Source organism: Eublepharis macularius, chromosome 3 (assembly GCF_028583425.1).
Source record: "Eublepharis macularius isolate TG4126 chromosome 3, MPM_Emac_v1.0, whole genome shotgun sequence".
Taxonomy (NCBI): Eukaryota; Metazoa; Chordata; class Lepidosauria; order Squamata; family Eublepharidae; genus Eublepharis; species Eublepharis macularius.
The window spans coordinates 4828503-4846955 of NC_072792.1; the positions used below are offsets into that span (position 1 = coordinate 4828503).

The 18453-nt window shown below is 42.0% G+C and overlaps 1 protein-coding gene across 1 annotated transcript in view; it reads right to left on the reverse strand.

Moving 5' to 3' along the window:
- Positions 1 to 2972: 2972 nt before the first annotated feature.
- The window catches only part of NAA16 (N-alpha-acetyltransferase 16, NatA auxiliary subunit), an 84217-nt gene continuing 68736 nt past the window's right edge, over positions 2973 to 18453 (reverse strand). Inside the window, exons 14-20 of the mRNA XM_054973754.1 lie at positions 15255 to 15468; positions 9523 to 9716; positions 8867 to 8975; positions 7617 to 7715; positions 6999 to 7142; positions 4759 to 4856; positions 2973 to 4491 (exon numbers count right to left, since the gene is read on the reverse strand). Coding sequence (XP_054829729.1) covers positions 4291 to 4491; positions 4759 to 4856; positions 6999 to 7142; positions 7617 to 7715; positions 8867 to 8975; positions 9523 to 9716; positions 15255 to 15468 — 1059 coding nt within the window. The 3' untranslated portion in view covers positions 2973 to 4290. The remainder of the gene's footprint in view (positions 4492 to 4758; positions 4857 to 6998; positions 7143 to 7616; positions 7716 to 8866; positions 8976 to 9522; positions 9717 to 15254; positions 15469 to 18453) is intronic.

The following is an 18453-nucleotide window of genomic DNA, read 5'->3' on the forward strand; positions in this document are numbered from 1 at the left end:
ACTTTACCGTTTGAACTTTCACTGTCTCATCTTCTGTGTACCATTTTAATAACAATGTATACATTTTGGAAATTGCTTTGTTATTATCCCCCAGCAAAAGTTCTTCTAGCTCTTGAGTTTTTAGTTCTAAAACCTGTCCTCCTTTGATTTGACTCAAATAAATCTTTGATCTGTCGGTATTGTAGCCAGCCATATTTAAATGGTAGTTCCTCATTTAACCTAAGTTTTAACTCATTATTTTCTATTTCTATAAGCTCTTTAATGGTAAGCCATTCTTTTCCCTTATACTCTAAGTTCGGGTTGATTACTTCAGCTGGAACGATCCATAGTGGTTTCTCAATGAACTTTTTATATTTTAGCCAGGTTAGAAATAAATTCCTTGCGTCCATTTTACGTTTATCGTACCACAAATATGCATGCCATCCAAAAAGCTTGTTATAGCCTTCCAACGTTAACAATTTATGATTGGATAAAGACACCCATTCTTTTAGCCATACTAGACATATTGCTTCATGGTATAATCAAAGATCAGGTAACTGCATTCCTCCTCTTTCCTTCGCATCACAGAGCACTTTCATTTTAACTCTGGGTTTCTTTCCTGCCCACACAAATTCCGATATCTTCCTCTGCCATTTTTCAAATTGTTTTTTGTCTTTAATAATTGGTATCGTTTGCATCAGAAACATAATTCTAGGCAGCACATTCATTTTAACTGTGGCAATCCGACCTAACCATGATAAATTTAATTTGTTCCATTTTATCATATCCCTTTTGATTTGTGTCCAAACCTTTTCATAATTATTCTTAAACAAGTCAATATTTTTAGCTGTCAGCTCTATTCCCAGATATTTGGTTTTGTGTACCACCTCACAGTCTGTTACTTTCCCCAATTCTTGTTGCTTCTTCTTGGTCATATTTTTGGTTATTATCTTTGACTTTTTTTTATTTATGTAAAAACCTGCCAAGTCTCCAAATTCTTTAATCTTGTCTAGTAATCCTGGCAGCATTTGTATTGTGTCTTCTACTATAAACATCACATCATCTGCAAAAGCTCTCAACTTGTATGAAGATCCCTTTATTTTAATTCCTTTTATGAGGGGGAGTTTGGTTCTAAGGGGCTGCTTGGGGTGTGTGTAGTGTAGCCATGCTGTGGCTGTGGCCATTGGCAGCCACAATTCATGTGTTTCTGCTGCGTGGGAGTTTTCTCCACAGTAGAAATAAAATGGTGTGGTGGGAGAATCACTTTTGGGGGGCCATAACATGGCTCCCCAAAGTGCTATCTCCCTGAAACTTGGGGGAGGGTGGGAGGAGAGGTAGAAGCAGGTCCTCTGAAAATTGGGTGCATTTTGCTTGCAAAATGCCACCCCAAGCCACCTAGAAACCCCTTTTTTACCCCATAGGGAATAATGGAGAGTGGAGGAGAATGGGGCACCTTCTTTGGGGGGCCATAAGATGGCCCCCCGAAGTCCAATCATTCTGAAACTTGGGGGGTTGTTAGAGGAGAGTTAGGAGAAGCTCCCCACCAAGTTTGGTTTGCTTCATAAAATGGCCTCCCCAGGCTCCTGGAAAGCCGAGAGCATGTTCCCCATCAAAAACAATGGCCAAATCTTTAAGAAGCAAACCCGAATCTTTCTGAATCAGGTATTCCGAAGCGGCTTGCCGCTTCGGAATTTCCTTTATTCTGAATCTTTTCCCCAATTTGGGTAAACCAAATTGGGAAACCCGAATCACCCTGGCCCTGCACACTCCTACTAGGATTACCAAATCAAATCAGATGGTCACAAGACTATAAAATAGACCTAACAACTGAACAATGGAAAAAGATCTGGTCGTCGAATACTTACGACTCCTCAGTGGGTGTAGCCAAATTTCAAACCTTTAAAATTATAAATAGATGGTATCTGACTCCAAAAAATCCTTTGCAGATTTATCCGTCATTAACCCCATATTGCTGGAAAGGATGTGGAGAGAGAGGATCTTTTTCCCACTGCTGGTGGGAATGTCAACATATCAATAATTTTTGGAAGGAAATTATCAAAACAGTTAAAGATATTATAGGGTATTTAATTCCCTTAAAACCAGAATTAATTTTCCAAGACCAGTGGAATAATGTTCAAATTCCCAAAATAAGAAAAGACCTCATAGAAAGTTTATTGATAGCTGCAAAAAGTGCTATTGCAACTCAATGGAAATCAAAAAACTCACCAACAACAGACAATTGGCATACAAAGGTCTAGAGTAATTTTATTTTGGAAAAATTGAATGACAAATTTTACCAAGCCAAGCACTTTCCAAAATGCACTAACTTTCATGAAAATGGTTTCCTTTTTTCGAGTATTTGGAAAATAATAAGACTTGGTTTAAATCAAACGTATATAAATCTATCGTTGAATTGTTGTAATGAATATTTTCAATTGTTAAATCTTTCATAATATGTTATATGTTGTTTCCTTATGCACACTGTAAATTCTTACGTGTTCTCCAATTCTTGTATCTTATCAATCAATCAATTAAAAAAAAACAATTTGAGATAAGCAGATGACATGACATTACTGGCAGAAAATAGTGAATACTTGAATGGACTACTGATGAAAGTTAAAGGAGAAAGTGCCAAAAAAGAATTACAGTGGAACATCAAGAAGACGTGTAATGATTATTGAGGAATTACACAGTTTTAAGGTGGACAATGACAACGACAACATTCCTTAGCTCACTTATCAGCCAAAGGGAAACTGCAACCAAGAAATCAGGAAGTGACTGACACTTGAAGGAACTAGAAAAGGATGCGTAGCTGGGGGCCAAGATCGAGGTAACAATGGTATTCTCCATTACAGGCTGTTAACGAAAGGATATTTTGGAAGTCGTTAATTCATAGGGTCACCATAAGTTGGAAGCAATCTGATAACACGTAACACACAAAAACATTACTGCCACTATTCAATATGTTAAAAAAATCAAAACCAGAGCCAGTGTGTACAAAATAATTTATTACAGCATTACTTCAGTTGGCATTATTTTACAGGGAGCTTTTTATTCAACTATTACAGATTCCAAATGGCAACCATCTTAATTATAACCATTTGTTTTGATAAAATTTCCCTTCTTGAATTTTGCATAGGGCCTAGGAAATATTACTCAAACATTTACATTAACTGTAAAATAAAAAACAAATTGCTTCTTCGATTAGTTTTGATAAAACTGATTTTCTGTACAAGCCACAGTGTATTGTAAGTTCTATAGTAGTTTATATAAAGTTGCCAGGAACAGCCGTTTGTCTCACGAAGACAGCTGAATCAAAACTTCCATACGTTGTGTGTGTGATGCATGTTCAGGTTAATGCAAAAAAGAAAAAAAAATAGCTGTGATCTGTAGTCTGTCAAGTTGTGCTCATTTAGGTTTCTTTTTTCTTTTCAAAATACATCTTAAATGCTAGTTGCTTTACAGCATTGAAACAACATTTCAGCAGAAGTAGAATTCACTGTTCTTAAATTGAAATGTGAGTGTTCAGTGGAGCTTAATATTAAACTGAACTCACGATCTGGGAATAACCACTTCCTTTGCTGCTATACTGACATCATAATCCTAAACAGAGTTATACCTTTCTAAGTCCACTGAAGTTAACGTGCTTAGGACAGTGTATAACTGCTTAGGTCTGCAACGCTAACGTCTGAAAACTGGGATGTGGTAAAGAAATATATGAACACTGATAGTGGACATTTATTTAAAAATGAAAATAAATTGTTAAAAACAAAATGTACCCTCTCCCTCTTCAATTTAAGGAGCTGTTTCTATACGACACTTTGAATTGACGGAACGTTTCCACTGCCTATAATTAGAACGTAGTAAGTGCTTGGAGGCGGGGCACAAATAAAAAGCTGCAGAAAACAGAACAACAAACATGGCATGTAGCGTGAGATCCATCTTACAGTCCAATCCTATGCAAGCCATTGAAATCAGTGCGATTAGACAGGAGTAACTCTGCAGAGGACTGCACTAGAAGTTTACCAACTTTGCTCATCTATGTTTCGTAAGATGGTGTACGCAACAGCATTTATGTGGATGGTCAATTTCTAGTATCCATGATTTGCAATAAAAAGATTTGTAACTGTACAAATGTAAACATGACCAGTATTCTTCTTGAGAGAATTCTTGTAGAGGGATAACGAGCTCAGAGCACGGTACAGTTTCATTCAATTGCCTCTGCTTGACGTCTGAATCGTGTTCCATCATATTCTGTAGAAAAACCGCTGATCTGAATGCAACCAGTTTAGGAGACGGAGCTATTTCATTTCAGATTTCATTGGACAGCACATCATGATTAAGGGCTGTATGATTCACTGATGCAAAGCAACCGTCATCTTCGTTTGGGAGAGGCATAAAGGCAGATGCTAAAGGAAACAGTTTGTGGCATGCTATCCGATATTCGTTACTCTGGGTGGGACATACTCCAAAGCTGCCATCTAGTAAGGACTCCCAAACCTTTGTTAAAGTCTGCAGGTACAGAAAATAACCTTTAGCCAGGATTATTTTGTGGATACCCCCTTCCCACTGTTCTCTCCTCTTTGAATAGATGGTCTCTGCAGACCTTTTTCCACTTCCATAGAGAGCCAAATATGTTGCCTGTGGAAAGTCCAGGCACTTTCGCTAAGGACCCTCTAACACATTACTCATAAATCCATCTCAGATTTCAAAGGCCTGCCATCTGTGACAGCATGCTATCACCGTATTTTAGCTTTGTTAACAGCTACAGTGAATTACCTTCACATTTTTGTCTCTCGTAGTTTCATCTGCTCTAGTAGCAATGGCGAGAGCTTTCTCTTGCCTTGAGCTATCCAGGAAATACATCATTTTGGCACCTGAAAGAGAAGGCGAAGGCACATTTACATCAAAAGGATGACAACACAGAAAACTATTAAAAGCAGGACATAGATCCAGAGAGCCTGTATTACACAAGAACGATGCTGCTCACAAACATGTTTGCTCCAGTTTTCAAAATATACTAAAACTTGCATTATTTGAAAACCTTGGAACAGTGGCAAGGCAACGATGAACAAATAAAGTGGCAAAGTGGTAAAGGGTTGGTCCTATCCTACCGGCTTTCCCACTCAATCTTTCCTTTCCTCCTTGAAGAATCTGCTCCATGAGGCTTTTCCGTCTACCTGAATCCCGCCATCCCAAGGGGCCCCTTCTTCCTCTTTCACCAGTGGAAAGGCTGTCAGGGTACAGCCCACTGGGGAGGGGCAGAATTCCATGAAGAGGAGGGGCTCGTGGGAGCAGCCCCCTGGGCGGGCAGCCTGACAAGCCTCCGGAGGAGTCTGCTGAACAAAATGTCGTGTAGCATTGGGGGGGGGGGGGGTTGTGTGCAAGAAAGGAGAATGAGGCAAAAATGACCCTCACCTCCCTGACTGCTCCCTAAGTACCGGAGGTTTGTTTCTGAAGCTTGTTCCATTTATACAAGGGGAGGCAATTTTGCTGAATTCCCCCTTTTTTCTGCAGCCCCACATGCCGCCCCCCCCCCCTTCATTCAGGAGAGTCTTCTAGCCCTTAGCAAAGGCCTTTGGGGGATGCAGAGGACTGCCAGGAGAAGGGGAAGGCATAGAAAAACGGCGTCTGCAAAGACTCAGTCCGATCCTGAAAAGACTTACTCCAGTCTAAGCCCGTCGATTTCAATGGGCTTAGAATGCAGTAACTCTTAGGATTGCACTGCCAGCTAAAGGTAAGTCATGAGAAAAATTAAAAATGGAAAATAAACAGGTCAAGAGAAAATTAGGTTCAGTCATCTGCAATTACATTATTTAAATGGCAAAGATAATATCCTCTTCCTGTCTTCTCACTCAAGTAATTGCATTCTAATTATTCCAAGCTCATGTCCGTGTAACACAACACACATCTTTTAAAGGGCAATTGGTCCAAACCTGTACCTTTATTTAATAATTAAGTCAATAAATTCCTATGTTAACTTCCGTTAATAATGATGAACTTGTACCTGTTTCACTATTGACCAACAGCTCTCTACAGGTGGGATTGCACAGACAATCACCAGAAGGACAATTCTTAGAAATCAGCGCAACTCTCCTTCGCAGCTTCGGTGCAATCCCACTCTATGGCAGGATGCAGAGCTCCTGCCTCGGGAAATGAGTAGAGAACTTGCCGTGGGAACGTGCCGCGAAGCCTTTCTTTGCCCACACTGGCTTCCCCTGTGGCAGCCGCATCAATTGGCACCAGCAGGGAAGACAATACAGCTGCCTTGGTATCCCTGCGCAGAGAGCAGCTGAGGATGCTCGCGCTCCTCTGAAATGAGCCTGAACCACCCATCAGGATACACGAACAAAATCCCAGCATTTATCCCATTCTTAGTGACCTACCACGCAAAACAGATGCTCCACCATGGAGCATCTCATAATCTCTCATCATAATTTCTGAAAATTATAGAGATTCCCTTATCGACAAACGCCTGTTCCCCACTGCGTAGCCACAATGCCCACCCCCTATCAGTTGTTACTCTCCGCCACTGCAAATGACAGACCAAAGGAGGTTCCTCTCAAAAAGCGTGAATCGCTCCTGGCAGGAAGAGATGAGAGGTTTTTAGGAAAGACAACTCTCAACTCTCAAATGGACTAGGATTCAAAGAAGAGCAACGTTGACTAGAAAAGGAAATCCAAGCTCCAATGAAAGAGATGTGTTTGGTTCTCCTCTCTGCTGTGGTGAAAAAGGAACTGAGTTGAGAGGCACTCGCTCCACCCTTCAACCTGGAAGCATCCGGCACAAAAAACTTTAGTGATTTACTGTCCAAAAGTTCAAAAAGGTTTTGCAGCTGAGCATGAGAAGATCACCAGCCACAACAGGAACTCACAACACACACGGAAGGAAAGAGAAGCAAGTGAGCAAACAGCTGAACAGCGTGATGGCTGTACATCAGTCTGAGGAGCACGGGTTCTGCAGTCAGATATGGACTGGCCAGAGTTCACCATACTTTAACTACACCTGAACAAACCAACCTGAGAGCCGATGCTGAATGGAGGTAGGATTGCGTTTGAGAAATTCTTCATTAAAACTTTCCAAATCTTTACTGATAAAGATCTTCTGCATTTCTTGGGTTAGGACTTTGTTCACGATTTCTGATAAATTGCTGTGATCAGACACTAAAAATACAAGAAGCATATTTGTGTTACGGTTCAATGAAACTCCATTACTCATTATCGTTCCTCTTTGTTCTGAACAGTTTATTTTTGAATTATTATATACGAGACCTTGCAGCTGGGCCACAATGCCTGACAGCCCTGGTGCAGAAAATGGAAAATATTCAGAGCTCGCAGTGGTTTGAAAGGTCTTACTGGCTGAACGCAGAGGCCAGTTTTAGACAGTCACGTAAAACTTTTCTCACACCTGCATTCTGTGCACCTTGGTATGTGCACAGAAGTACTTGACTGACGTTTGGATACTTTAGTTCAGTCTATGGACTCTTCTGCAAATGGAAGCACTAGGGAAAGCAGAAGAATGTTCCCCAGCAGAGGCTTGCTAGCACACGTGGAGCTCGCTCACGGGATCCAAGCCCACGTGCTTGTGCAATTTGTATAGCAAGCGAGCTACACAAAGCAGTGATTCTTTGTACTTACCACACTTGGAGAATTTGATCAAACATTCATGTAGCCACGGGTTATTGCTGTCGATGGCAAAAGCTCTTTTTACTGATTGCAACATTAATAAAAATTTTCCTGCATAAAAACACAATTTTTATTTATTTTATGTTATTTATAGGAAATACAGATGCCCTTTATTACTTATATCAATAAAAATAATCCTAACATGACAAAGGCAGAGTTATATAAAGAAGTTAAATGTGGCGGGGGGGGGGAGATTAGGTCCCCCACAGCCGCTAGCCATTTTGACTAAAGGGAGCCTCCACAATCAGAGGCAGAAAACTGAATACCAGTGCCGGGAGGCAACATCAGGGGAAGGTCTCAGCCTCTCCATCCTGTTGTTGGCAGTCCAGCGCAACGGACTGGCCACCAGGAGAGACAGGATGTTGGAATGGATGGACCACTTGTCTGATCCAGGAGGGCTCTTCTGATGTTCTTATTTGCCTTAATAATCCAGTGAGAAAACTGTGTTAATGATCAACAGGGGTGGATTTAGGGGCACACAGACTCTGCTTGGCATTATAGCCTCCTGATTTTCACCTTTCCTATTATGATGGCTTTCCACCAGTTTGTGTGTTTATCTCTTTCCTCTCCTTTCTATAAAATCAAAACAGTAACATTCAGGTTAAAAAAATAGCAAACCTCATTTATCTATCTCAGTATCATTTTAAAGCTAGCCCTTTTCAGTAAGATTTACTTCATGGGTTTGCCACTGGAGGCCAATCCAAAGGCAAAAAGGATGTGTGGAGGGAATATTGCTGTAACAACGGGACCTGCGGACAAACCACCTTATGGGATGGGCGTCAACCTCTCTTACCACTCTCTGCTTTGGTCCTCAAAAGGGACCTCCTGGAAGACTAATTCCTAACTTGGGATTTAATGTATTGTCGCCAAGCTATATATTTCGTTTATTTATTTACATTATTTATAGTCTGCCTTTCTCAGGAAAGGAACTCTGTTTATGTTTCTGCTCATGCACTGATGGATCCAATCCATTATGCTTATGTAGCAAGTTGAGTTTATTTTTAGTCTTTCTTACCATTCAGAAGAAAATACACCTCCATAGACATCATATTAAACTTGTCAGTATTTTCTGTTAGACTTCTAAAAAGACTTTATTATTTACAACTTTAAAAATGCCCTCAGAATATTAAAACTAGCCAAATGTGCATATATAACTGTAGTAAAACCATTCATGTCACATTTTAAAACTACATATACTTTACCTTTTCTGAAGTATATTTCAAATGCTAACAGATGTGTGTCTATGTTATCTGCCGCAAGATTCTTAAGTGGTATAAGAAATTTAATAGCTTCCTCTAATGGATGATCAACCTGTTTCAACAACAAAAAAATCAAGTCACATCATAATTAAGAGTCATGCCACATGATTAGTTTCTAAACACCAGGTTGGTTTTGCAGTATCTTGAGTTCAAAACATGCTTTTTATTGTTTCAAACCGAAAATAAAAATTATAGCTATTTAAGGGTGCAAAGCCTGAGTGAATATGCAAAGGGGGGGGGGCAAATCTGTTCAAGAGAAACGATCTGCCCCATCTTCCAAGTGTGTGGCCAGGTTCCAAGTGCTTGTTTATTTTGAAAGACAGCAACTTCTCCCAAGGGGGGGGGAAGAGGTGGGGAGGGGACACATTTCTACCCCAAGATGCATGGAATTTGACACGAGGGGTAGAAATATACTGCATGAGCAATTTACATTCCAGGCCAGCACATAAACTGATCCCAAGTCTCCCTGCAAACATTTATCCATTCAATATGACCTTGATTACAACAGAGTGTCTATGGTACAGAATAAAAATTGTGGAGGATTCTGAATATTTTATGATAACCCCGTATAAATGTGCAAATGTAGAGTTCAAATGTACCCTCTCCAGTTTTTCAGGAACGAGTTCTTCCTTGGGCCCGCTAGTTTCCTCCTCTTCCTCATCTCGCTTTTTTTTCTGATTCTTTTGCTGCCTCTCTCTTTCAGCGTGCTTCCTCTCTTCTTCAAGCTTCGCCTTCTTCTGTGCACGTCTTTGTTTACTAAGCATTTTCTTCAGTTCCTTGGCAGAAAGGTTTTCTACAAAAAATGGACTATATTTTAATATGATCTTTATAAATAGTGGGAACTCTTGGATGTATTCAAATACTGACATTTTTAGATTTCATATTTAAATGGCATTATAGTTGGAGTGCAGTTCTCATTAGATATCCTACAGGAAGAAAGCACCAATTATATAATAAATCACCAAAGACTTCTAAAAACGTAGTAGTCCTGAGATAAGACAGGTCTTCTTATGTATGTATTTAAAACATTTATTACCCACTATAATGTTTTGCATGTAATATATTTAATTTGGATTTTATTTCTGCTTGCTAATGTGGGTTTTTTAAATAATTTATAAGGAGGGGGGCTGGGTGGGTGAATGGAGTTAGATCTGATTGGACAGTTATTTATTCTAGTTGAGCCAGGCAACCTGTGTGTTCGTCTGGGTCAGTCTGGGTGTACCTGAGAGAGAGAGATTGATCTAGCTAGATCAGGAAATCTGTGTGAAAAGGTCTGCCTGGATGAGAAGAGCATTTATTCTGTTAGCGAAGATCTGTGTAGAAAATTACTCCGAGTGAATGAGTCTGAGAATATACCTGGCAAGAAGATATAATTATTTTTGAAACTATCAAGATTAAGAATTATTCTGAAACCAATACTTATTGGCTCTGCAATCATCATGATGGAAGTGAATTTAATGAACTAGAATATTTTATGTGCCTTTACTACTTCTATGCAATTTTACCTTGTTCTCAGGAGCCATTATAGTATTTTTACTGCATTATGCAAAAGAATGAACACTGAAGCAAAACAGTCAAGCAGAAGACCCGTGAATGTATGCAAGTTGCTGAGAATGCTGACGCCAATCAATGTGAAGCGCCTGCTGTTTGTAGTGGGGCACAAGGATGCCCCGAGTTACTACATATGCTCATGAAGCAAGCTTGCTGCAAGGTAGACGCACCTGTAATTACTATGCACTACGCCACACTTACGGGCTGAGAAGGGAAAATCTCTTTCTGTTCAGGCCAAATGTAGCCGTAGAACAGAACCGAATAGATAAGAAAAGCCAGCTGCAACTGGGAGGATCTGAATAGTCACTCTCAGAAAGTAAAAGGACCTTGATCTGGATAATGAGAAACTGAAGAGGAGTGGGGGATAAACCACTCCACTGAAAGAAATAAGCTTGCTTCAAGTTAATTAGGTTAGCAGAACTTTCCAAGGCTATGTGGAGCCTCAAGCAATAGAAATGGGTGCCTAACGTAGCTTCAGTCACACAGTTAAGTCTGTGGGCTGTGGAAGCAGCTTATGCCTAAGCAGTGGTTTCAAAAATCTGCATAGCCAATCAAATCTTCAATAGTCAATCAGTAGCCATGCTTGGCAAAAGCAACACCTGGCCACGCCCACTTTCTAAAAACACTTGGCAGGCACCAAGAAAGGTGTCAGCGTGTGCAATGATGCCCATGGGCATCACGTTGGGGACCCTTGAACCAAGGCAGGGATTACTGTGGCAAGATCTGATTGGAAGTCAAACTAGACGAGATGCCTGACAAATGGAGGCCACGTGTCGGTTTCCCGCAGAAGTTTCCACAGGAAGCGTAGTGAGAAAGAACTTCTGCCAGGGAGAAGAGGGAGAGAATCCCTCTTCTCCCTGGCACAGGTTCTTTCTCTAGGCATCTCGTCCACTCCGCTTGGCTTCCTCTTGCCACCACTGGTGTGCTTGGCTCCCTCTGGCTGCTGAGTGCATTTAGGGGAGCAAGGGCAGCATGCTCCCTCTTCTCGCTACCAGCATGCTTGGCTCCCTCTGACTGCCACTGGCGCGCTCGGCTTCCTCTGGCTGTAAAGTACATTTAGGGGAGCAAGGGGAGCACTGGAGGTGGTGAAAGGGAGCCAAGCGTGCTGGTGGCAGTCAGAGGGATTCTCTCTCTCTTCTCCCTGGCAGAGGTTCTTTCTCACTACACTTCCCATGGAAACTTGCAGAAATCTGACACGTGTCCTCCATGTGTTAGGCGTCTCGTCTAGTTTGGTTCTGAGCCAGGAACAGATGCAGCTGGCACACCAACCAAAGCTGGGCAAAAGCGCTCTGAACCACCTTTCTAGGGTGACTGTTGTGTTGAGCAATACTCCAAAGCTGCAAACCTGGCTTTTCAAGGGAAATATAACCCCATCCAAGACAGAAGAGATCTCAAGTTCCTGGCTTGCCTTTCTACTAAGCCAGAGAACCTCTGTCTTATCAGGATTCAGTTTCAGCGTGTTCTCCCTCATCCAGCCTATTCCTGACTCTGAGCACTAGCATCAACAGCACCTTTGGAATTAGATGGAAAAGAAAAATAGAGCATATTAGTGACAGCCCAAATCTGTCCTGCTGACCTCTCCCGGTGGCTTCATATAGATATTAAACAGCAAGGGATAAGACTGAATCTTGCTTCCGCTCATAGCTGGGGGGAGAACAGGAATCCCCCAATGCCACCTTCTCAGGCTGACCTCAAAAATTAAGAAGCAGAATGTAGGCATAAGTAAGTTTCACAGAGGAGAAAGGGAAGTGTTCACCACTACTCTACCGATTCCGATGGAGCCTAGTGTATGGGCTGGGGTGGAATCCAAATGGAATGTGAGGAAGTTTCACATACCTACAGTGATGGTATTTTGCCGTTTGTACTGTGCAAAGAACCCCCATTGTCTACATGGGGTGTGTGACACTGTGAGCTATCCCTGAGAAATTCTATCCCACACGACTATTCTATCGTACGTATTTATTTATTTTTATTTATTTTATTTATACTCACTTTTCTCACTAAGACTTAAGGCAGGTTACACAGCGTAAATTAATAGATCGATGGCTGGGGTACCCAATAAATAGAGCTTGGAGTGTAGAAATTAAAACAAACCAAAATCTGATACAGAGCTGAAGCACAGCTGAAACAAAGCATTTAAACAATACCTTCGACAATATAAAGCATTTAAACATGGCATGTCCTAATTTTCAACATGGCCTCATCTGTGGATACTTAAATCTGGAGACTGGGGCCATGGACAGACGGATCTGTATAGGAAATTGAGAAAAGCCTACCGTTTGTAGAAACATCTGAAATTAAAGAACAAAAGTTTAAAACTCCCCAAACGATAAGTGCCTGCAGCCTTTAAAAAAGAATGCCATTGCTAGGCAGCCTCAATAGTATTGCAGCATTCAAGCCTTGGCTGCTGTCTGTCAAAGGCAAAGGGAGGAACCAGGGCCCTTTCCGAGGGTGTTTCGCCCTTGTGGGAGGACTCGCTGGGCCAGATTTGGCAGCAGGCAACTTGCTACCAGGCAGCTTGCATGGCTCATCCAGATCTGGCTGCTTGCAGCTGTTCAACAGTAGTCACTCCACAAAAGACTGTGGTGTTATAATTAAAGCTTCAAACTAGGATCTGAGAGGCCTAGATTTGAATCCCTACTCAGCCGTGGTGCTTACTGGATGACTTTGGGCCAGTCACACACTCCTAGGCTAACTAACCTCACAGGGTTGTTGTGAGGATAAAATGGAGGAGAGGAGAATGGTGTAAGCTGTTTTGGGTCCCCATTGTGGAGAAAGCTGGGGTATAAATGAAGTAAACATTAATAAATATAGCTTAAGATGGGGAGCAGATAAAAGGAGTGTTGGTTGGTGAATGGGAAGGAGAGAAGGAAGCGGGGAATGTTGAAGTTATGGAGGCTATCTGGAGGAATGAAACAGGAAATGAGGAGGATATAGGGGAAGGTGAGGTGCCTCCCACAAGTCCTTTAGGTTTCTTGAATATTCCAGCTTTGTATACAATAAACAGGTTTTTATTCAGCTCTCACTCTGCCTCAGCCTGCATTTTTAGTTAGCCTCTCAGTCAAGCCTCAGCAGCCTCCCATTTGCTACAGGAGTCCTGATGGGCCAAGACTGAAGAACACGCAAAGCAAAAAGCTGTCTCCTAGAGGCTGCTTGTACCCATCATAACAGTTTCCCACCATGCAGATGCAGCTAGCCTGGCTGGCACCACACAACTGGGCTCAGGCTACGAGGACTTTCAGGAAAGAGGAAAAAGTGGGGGAGGGGGAAATGATATCCCACCCCCACAGGTATCACATGATTCCTGAGTTCTACCTGCAGCTTGTCAACTTCTTTACAGCAAATGGTGAAGATAAAAGCCTAGTTCTCAATGAAGACTTTGCTTGAGTTATACTTCTTTAGACAACAAGTGGGGGCTGACATGACTGAACTTCCCTCCTTTCGAAAGTCCCCTGCAGATGTGAAGGTTTAATGGTAATAGAGTTTCCAGGTCTCCAGGGGCCCAAAACAGGGGGCAGGAGAGGTTGTGGGAGGTGGACAAAATCGAGGATGTGGACAAAATCGAGAGGGTGCAGAGGAGAGCGACGAGAATGATCAGGGGTCTGGAGACTGAGCCCTACGAGGAAAGGCTGAGGGCCTTGGGAATGTTTAGTTTGGAGGAGGTTGAGGGGGGACATGATTGCTCTCTTTAAATATCTGAAAGGCTGTCATTTGGAGGAAGGCAAGGAGCTGTTCCAGTTGGCAGCAGAGGGTAGGAACCCAGAGCAATGGGCTTAAATTACATGCACAAAGGTACCGGCTGGATATTAGGAAAAACTTTTTCACCGTCAGAGTAGTTCAAAAGTGGAATCAGCTGCCTAGGGAGGTGGTGAGCTCCCCCTCACTGGCAGTTTTCAAGAAGAGGCTGGATGAATACTTGTCAGAGATGCTTTAGGCAGATCCTGCACTGGGCAGGGGGTTGGACTAGATGGTCTGTATGGCCCCTTCCAACTCTATGATTCTATGATTCTTCTATGATTCTAGGTACACACACCAGAAACTTACCTCATGCGTGCTCCGAAGAACTTCCTTATCACGCTGGGAATGATGTCATTCATGGTATGACAAGGAAGTCCTCCGGAGTGGGCAGGAGCTCCCAGGTCCATTCCCCACACCTCCCCCACCCTCCCGCCGGCCAGGTAAGTGGTGGCAGCGTGGTGGAGGCTGGAAGCAGGGCATCTCCCACCCCCGTTGGGGAATGGGATCCCTAAATGGAAACTCTTCTTCCTTGGCATTTAGTTTGCTATGTGGAGAAACAGTTAAGTTTAAGGGAAGCATTCCATTCCTGAGCCTGCTTTGGAAATCCAGATACAAGTTTATTACACAGAGAAGAAAGCTGAGGAAAAGGAGGACAAAGACAGAAGCCTCGTCATTGTCTGTTGATGGCATGAAGCTGTGCTGGACATCCTTTCATTTAAAAGGCCTTCAGCACTCAGTTTATTTATAGTCTAGATTTTTGTCTGCAAACAAAAAAGGAACTAAGATTCTTTAAAAATCTAAATTCTGGGTCAGAATGTTTACAATTTTACCTGTTGTTGGAGTGCAATAGCATTCTGTTGAACCAGTTATTTTTGTGAAGCAGACCAACTAAACACATTTTATACTACATAGCATTTAACTGTACTTCTTCAGGACTAAAAAAAGAAATGACATCTAAAGGAGAGAAAGTAAATAATTTTGTACAACACTTTAAAAATTGCATTATATATGCAAATCAGTTCTCTTTACTGCCTTTAAATACCTGAATTTACTTCTTGTTCTTTGCTTTCGTTGGCCAGAGGATTATCATGAAGCTTCAAGTAGATTTCAATCGCTGACCAGGCAGCCTTGAAGTAGAAGGCGTGTTTCCTGAGAACGTCTTCCAGTCTCAAGAGATCGACATAGGCACGCAGGGTCATCTTTCTCATGCAGTACGTGTGGAAGTCAAATTGATCATCTGTTATCTCAAAAAAGTGCTTGAACAACAAAAAGCAAACTATTTTCATAATGCAAATTACTTTTTATCATTTAACTACATATTCAGAAAGCAGTAGGAAAATGTTTTTAATTACGTACAATAACCATCATGTGTATTGTATTGTATTGTAGGAATGAACTGACAGCCAGACATGACTCATTGGTAGACTTTAATTGGTGCAACCACACAGACAAAAAGGATCCAGTGGATCAAGTTTAATGACTTGGAATCTACATACCTTCCTTCTCTCAAGAAGCTTTTGCAACTTTTAAATTTTAAGAACTGGCAGCCTAGTTCTGTCTGTTAAAATGGAGTACATCTCTTACTGCAGGGGCAGCTTATCCCAAAATGTTCCTCAGTGCCTAGAAAATCTTATCCCTTTCACCAAAATCTATACCTATTCCAGGGGCTTTTTTTCTGTAGAAATAGGTGGGGGAATTATCTCCTGGGTAACTTCTGGCTGGAGGTGGCACCCCTCCCAGTACCTGCACACATGGTCCAGGGACTGTGCAATGACACCATCACAGGTCACCATCACCATCACCATCACCATCACCATCACAGGTGAAGTGACATCATCACAGGTGCACCCCCCCCCCCAAGTGCTCCCTGCGATTTGTGCCGGTTCGCCTCCCCGCCCCTTACCTCGATTACACCAAGAGAGGCCAGCCGGGCGAGCAAGCGTGCCGCCGCCCGCTGCAGCCCATTCTGGCGTGTTCTGGCAGAAAAAAAGTCCAGCCTATTCCTTGGCACAGAATCAAATGGATTTCCCAGAAAACTAATTCCTGACGAAGCACTGTTGCTAATTATTGTTTATTGTCACTGCGATACTGGCCATTTTATTTTCAGTCCCTGCCCTAATAATCCTTAACACAGAATTAGCATTTTTCACCATTGTTGTACATCAAGTCAGCATTCTCAATGAGTTATTGTGGTTTTACATTCCACTACCCAGGAGCCTCGGCCACTTTCTAATAGTGGACTGTAATGAGAGGGAGAACAAAGGAAGAGTTCAGCAGTTCAACTGCAGGCCAACTGACATCGCTGAGGGTGGCTGTATTTTGATGGGAGAACAGTTAGGAGGTCTGATGGTTAGGCAGAGACTTCAGATATTTTGAAGACAGTGCCGAAGTATTTTTATCCTCTGACAGCACCAAAGCTCAGAAGAGCTTTTACACTGGCAAGAATGAATGGCCTTCCCTCGGCAGGTTTGGTAGGTAGATACAAGAAAGTACTGCATGCTAACAGAACATGCAAATGCCCATATGATAAAATTGAAACCATTGAACATATAGAGTGTCCCATATTTAATGAGCTGAGGGCTAGCTTAATCATCCCTCTACTTAAAAATATGGGACTACCTAACATGAGAGCCCAGGTGATGTGGTTATTATTGGATAAAAATGATTCCCTTACTCTTTCTGTGGCAAAATATATAGGGGCAATAATTAAACATCATAGACATGGTATCAATTAAGATTCTTCCTATTTTCATTTCTGCTTAAGGTAACAGCCTTAGGAGCAGTACTAGATAGACAGAAGGTAGAGGTCGGTTTGGGTGCTGTTTCTGTCAAAAATAGTTAAAAGCCTGTCTGTTCCACATTACAAGTTTGAATCAGTCAGAGGAGAAACCTGCTTTGTGTAACTGTTACACTTTTTCAGGCCCCAGCTCTCTAGTAGCTTTGTATTGGTAATATTGAGAGGGCTGGAGAAAAGGAAAACAAAGAAACAAGGAAAGCCACACATACCACTGAAATAAACCTACTTCTTAGTTGTTTTCACTAAGCCTACTGTGTAGTAGCCTATAACCCCCCATAACAGGCCAAGTGAATGCCGGCAGTGTCTAGGCATTGCCCTCACTAAGTGGCCCCCAAAGCCTCAATTATAAAAATAAAAATATTTAAAAGTTTGTAGGGTGTAAAATGTAAGTCCTTAGTTTCTAAATCTGGAAATGGGTTGTCTTCACCATGATCTCTTGACCCTCCACCACAAAAGGAGACAAAATCAAAGTATATCTTAAGTCAGGATTGTGGATCCCAGAGTGCCCCACTATCACTGTTAGTTACACGGAGCCTCATGGGCCACATTCTCACTCACTCACTCACTCACTCACTCACTCACTCACTCACTCACTCACTCACTCACTCACTCACTCACTCACTCACTCAGTTCAGTGATATCCCCGAGGAGTTTTTTAGCTTATTGAATAATTTGAAGTTATCTGAAAATGTGAGCACTTCACTTCTCATCCCAGGTTTCAGATTCATTTACAAACTAATTACTGGTGACGTACCCGCGAGGGTTTCTCTCTATAGCGAGAACTATTTACATTTACCGTCTGCTTCCTATAGTTTAACCAGTTACTAAACCATGAAAGCTCCTGTCCTCTTTCCCCACAATAGCTAACTTTAGTTAGACGGCTTTGTTGAGGGACTGGGAAGGCTGACTATATTATGTGTCTATCTGGTCCCCACAGGTTTCTTAACACTCTCAAAGAACCCCAAAAAGTTGGCAAGGCCGGGCTTTCCCTTTGCAGGAGGCACGCTGATTCTTCCTCAGTAGTGTGTGCTCCTCCACATGTTTAACAATACCGGCCTGGATCCTATGAGCCGGAACGAAGCGTATGTGGAATATGGTCACAGGATCCATGCCTCTGCCTTTAATATCGGTTTTCACCAATTTACCTGGAAGTGATACTATGCGAACTGGTATGCATTTCCTGGATTATTTATGAAACACGAATGATACATTTTTTTACTTTCCAATCTTCTGGTTAGAGAGGATGATTTTAGTGACAAGCTGAATATTGTTAGGAAGATCAAGAATTTCACTTTGAGTTCTTTAACATTTCGATTTGTCAACTAGTCCAGCCACCTATCAGCTACACCCCAGCATATCTGCCATGATTGTTTCTATGCATAATGCTCTGATCCTCTGAGAATGTGTAAAGGGAACTCAGTTGCTACTTGGCTGCTAGCTGCTT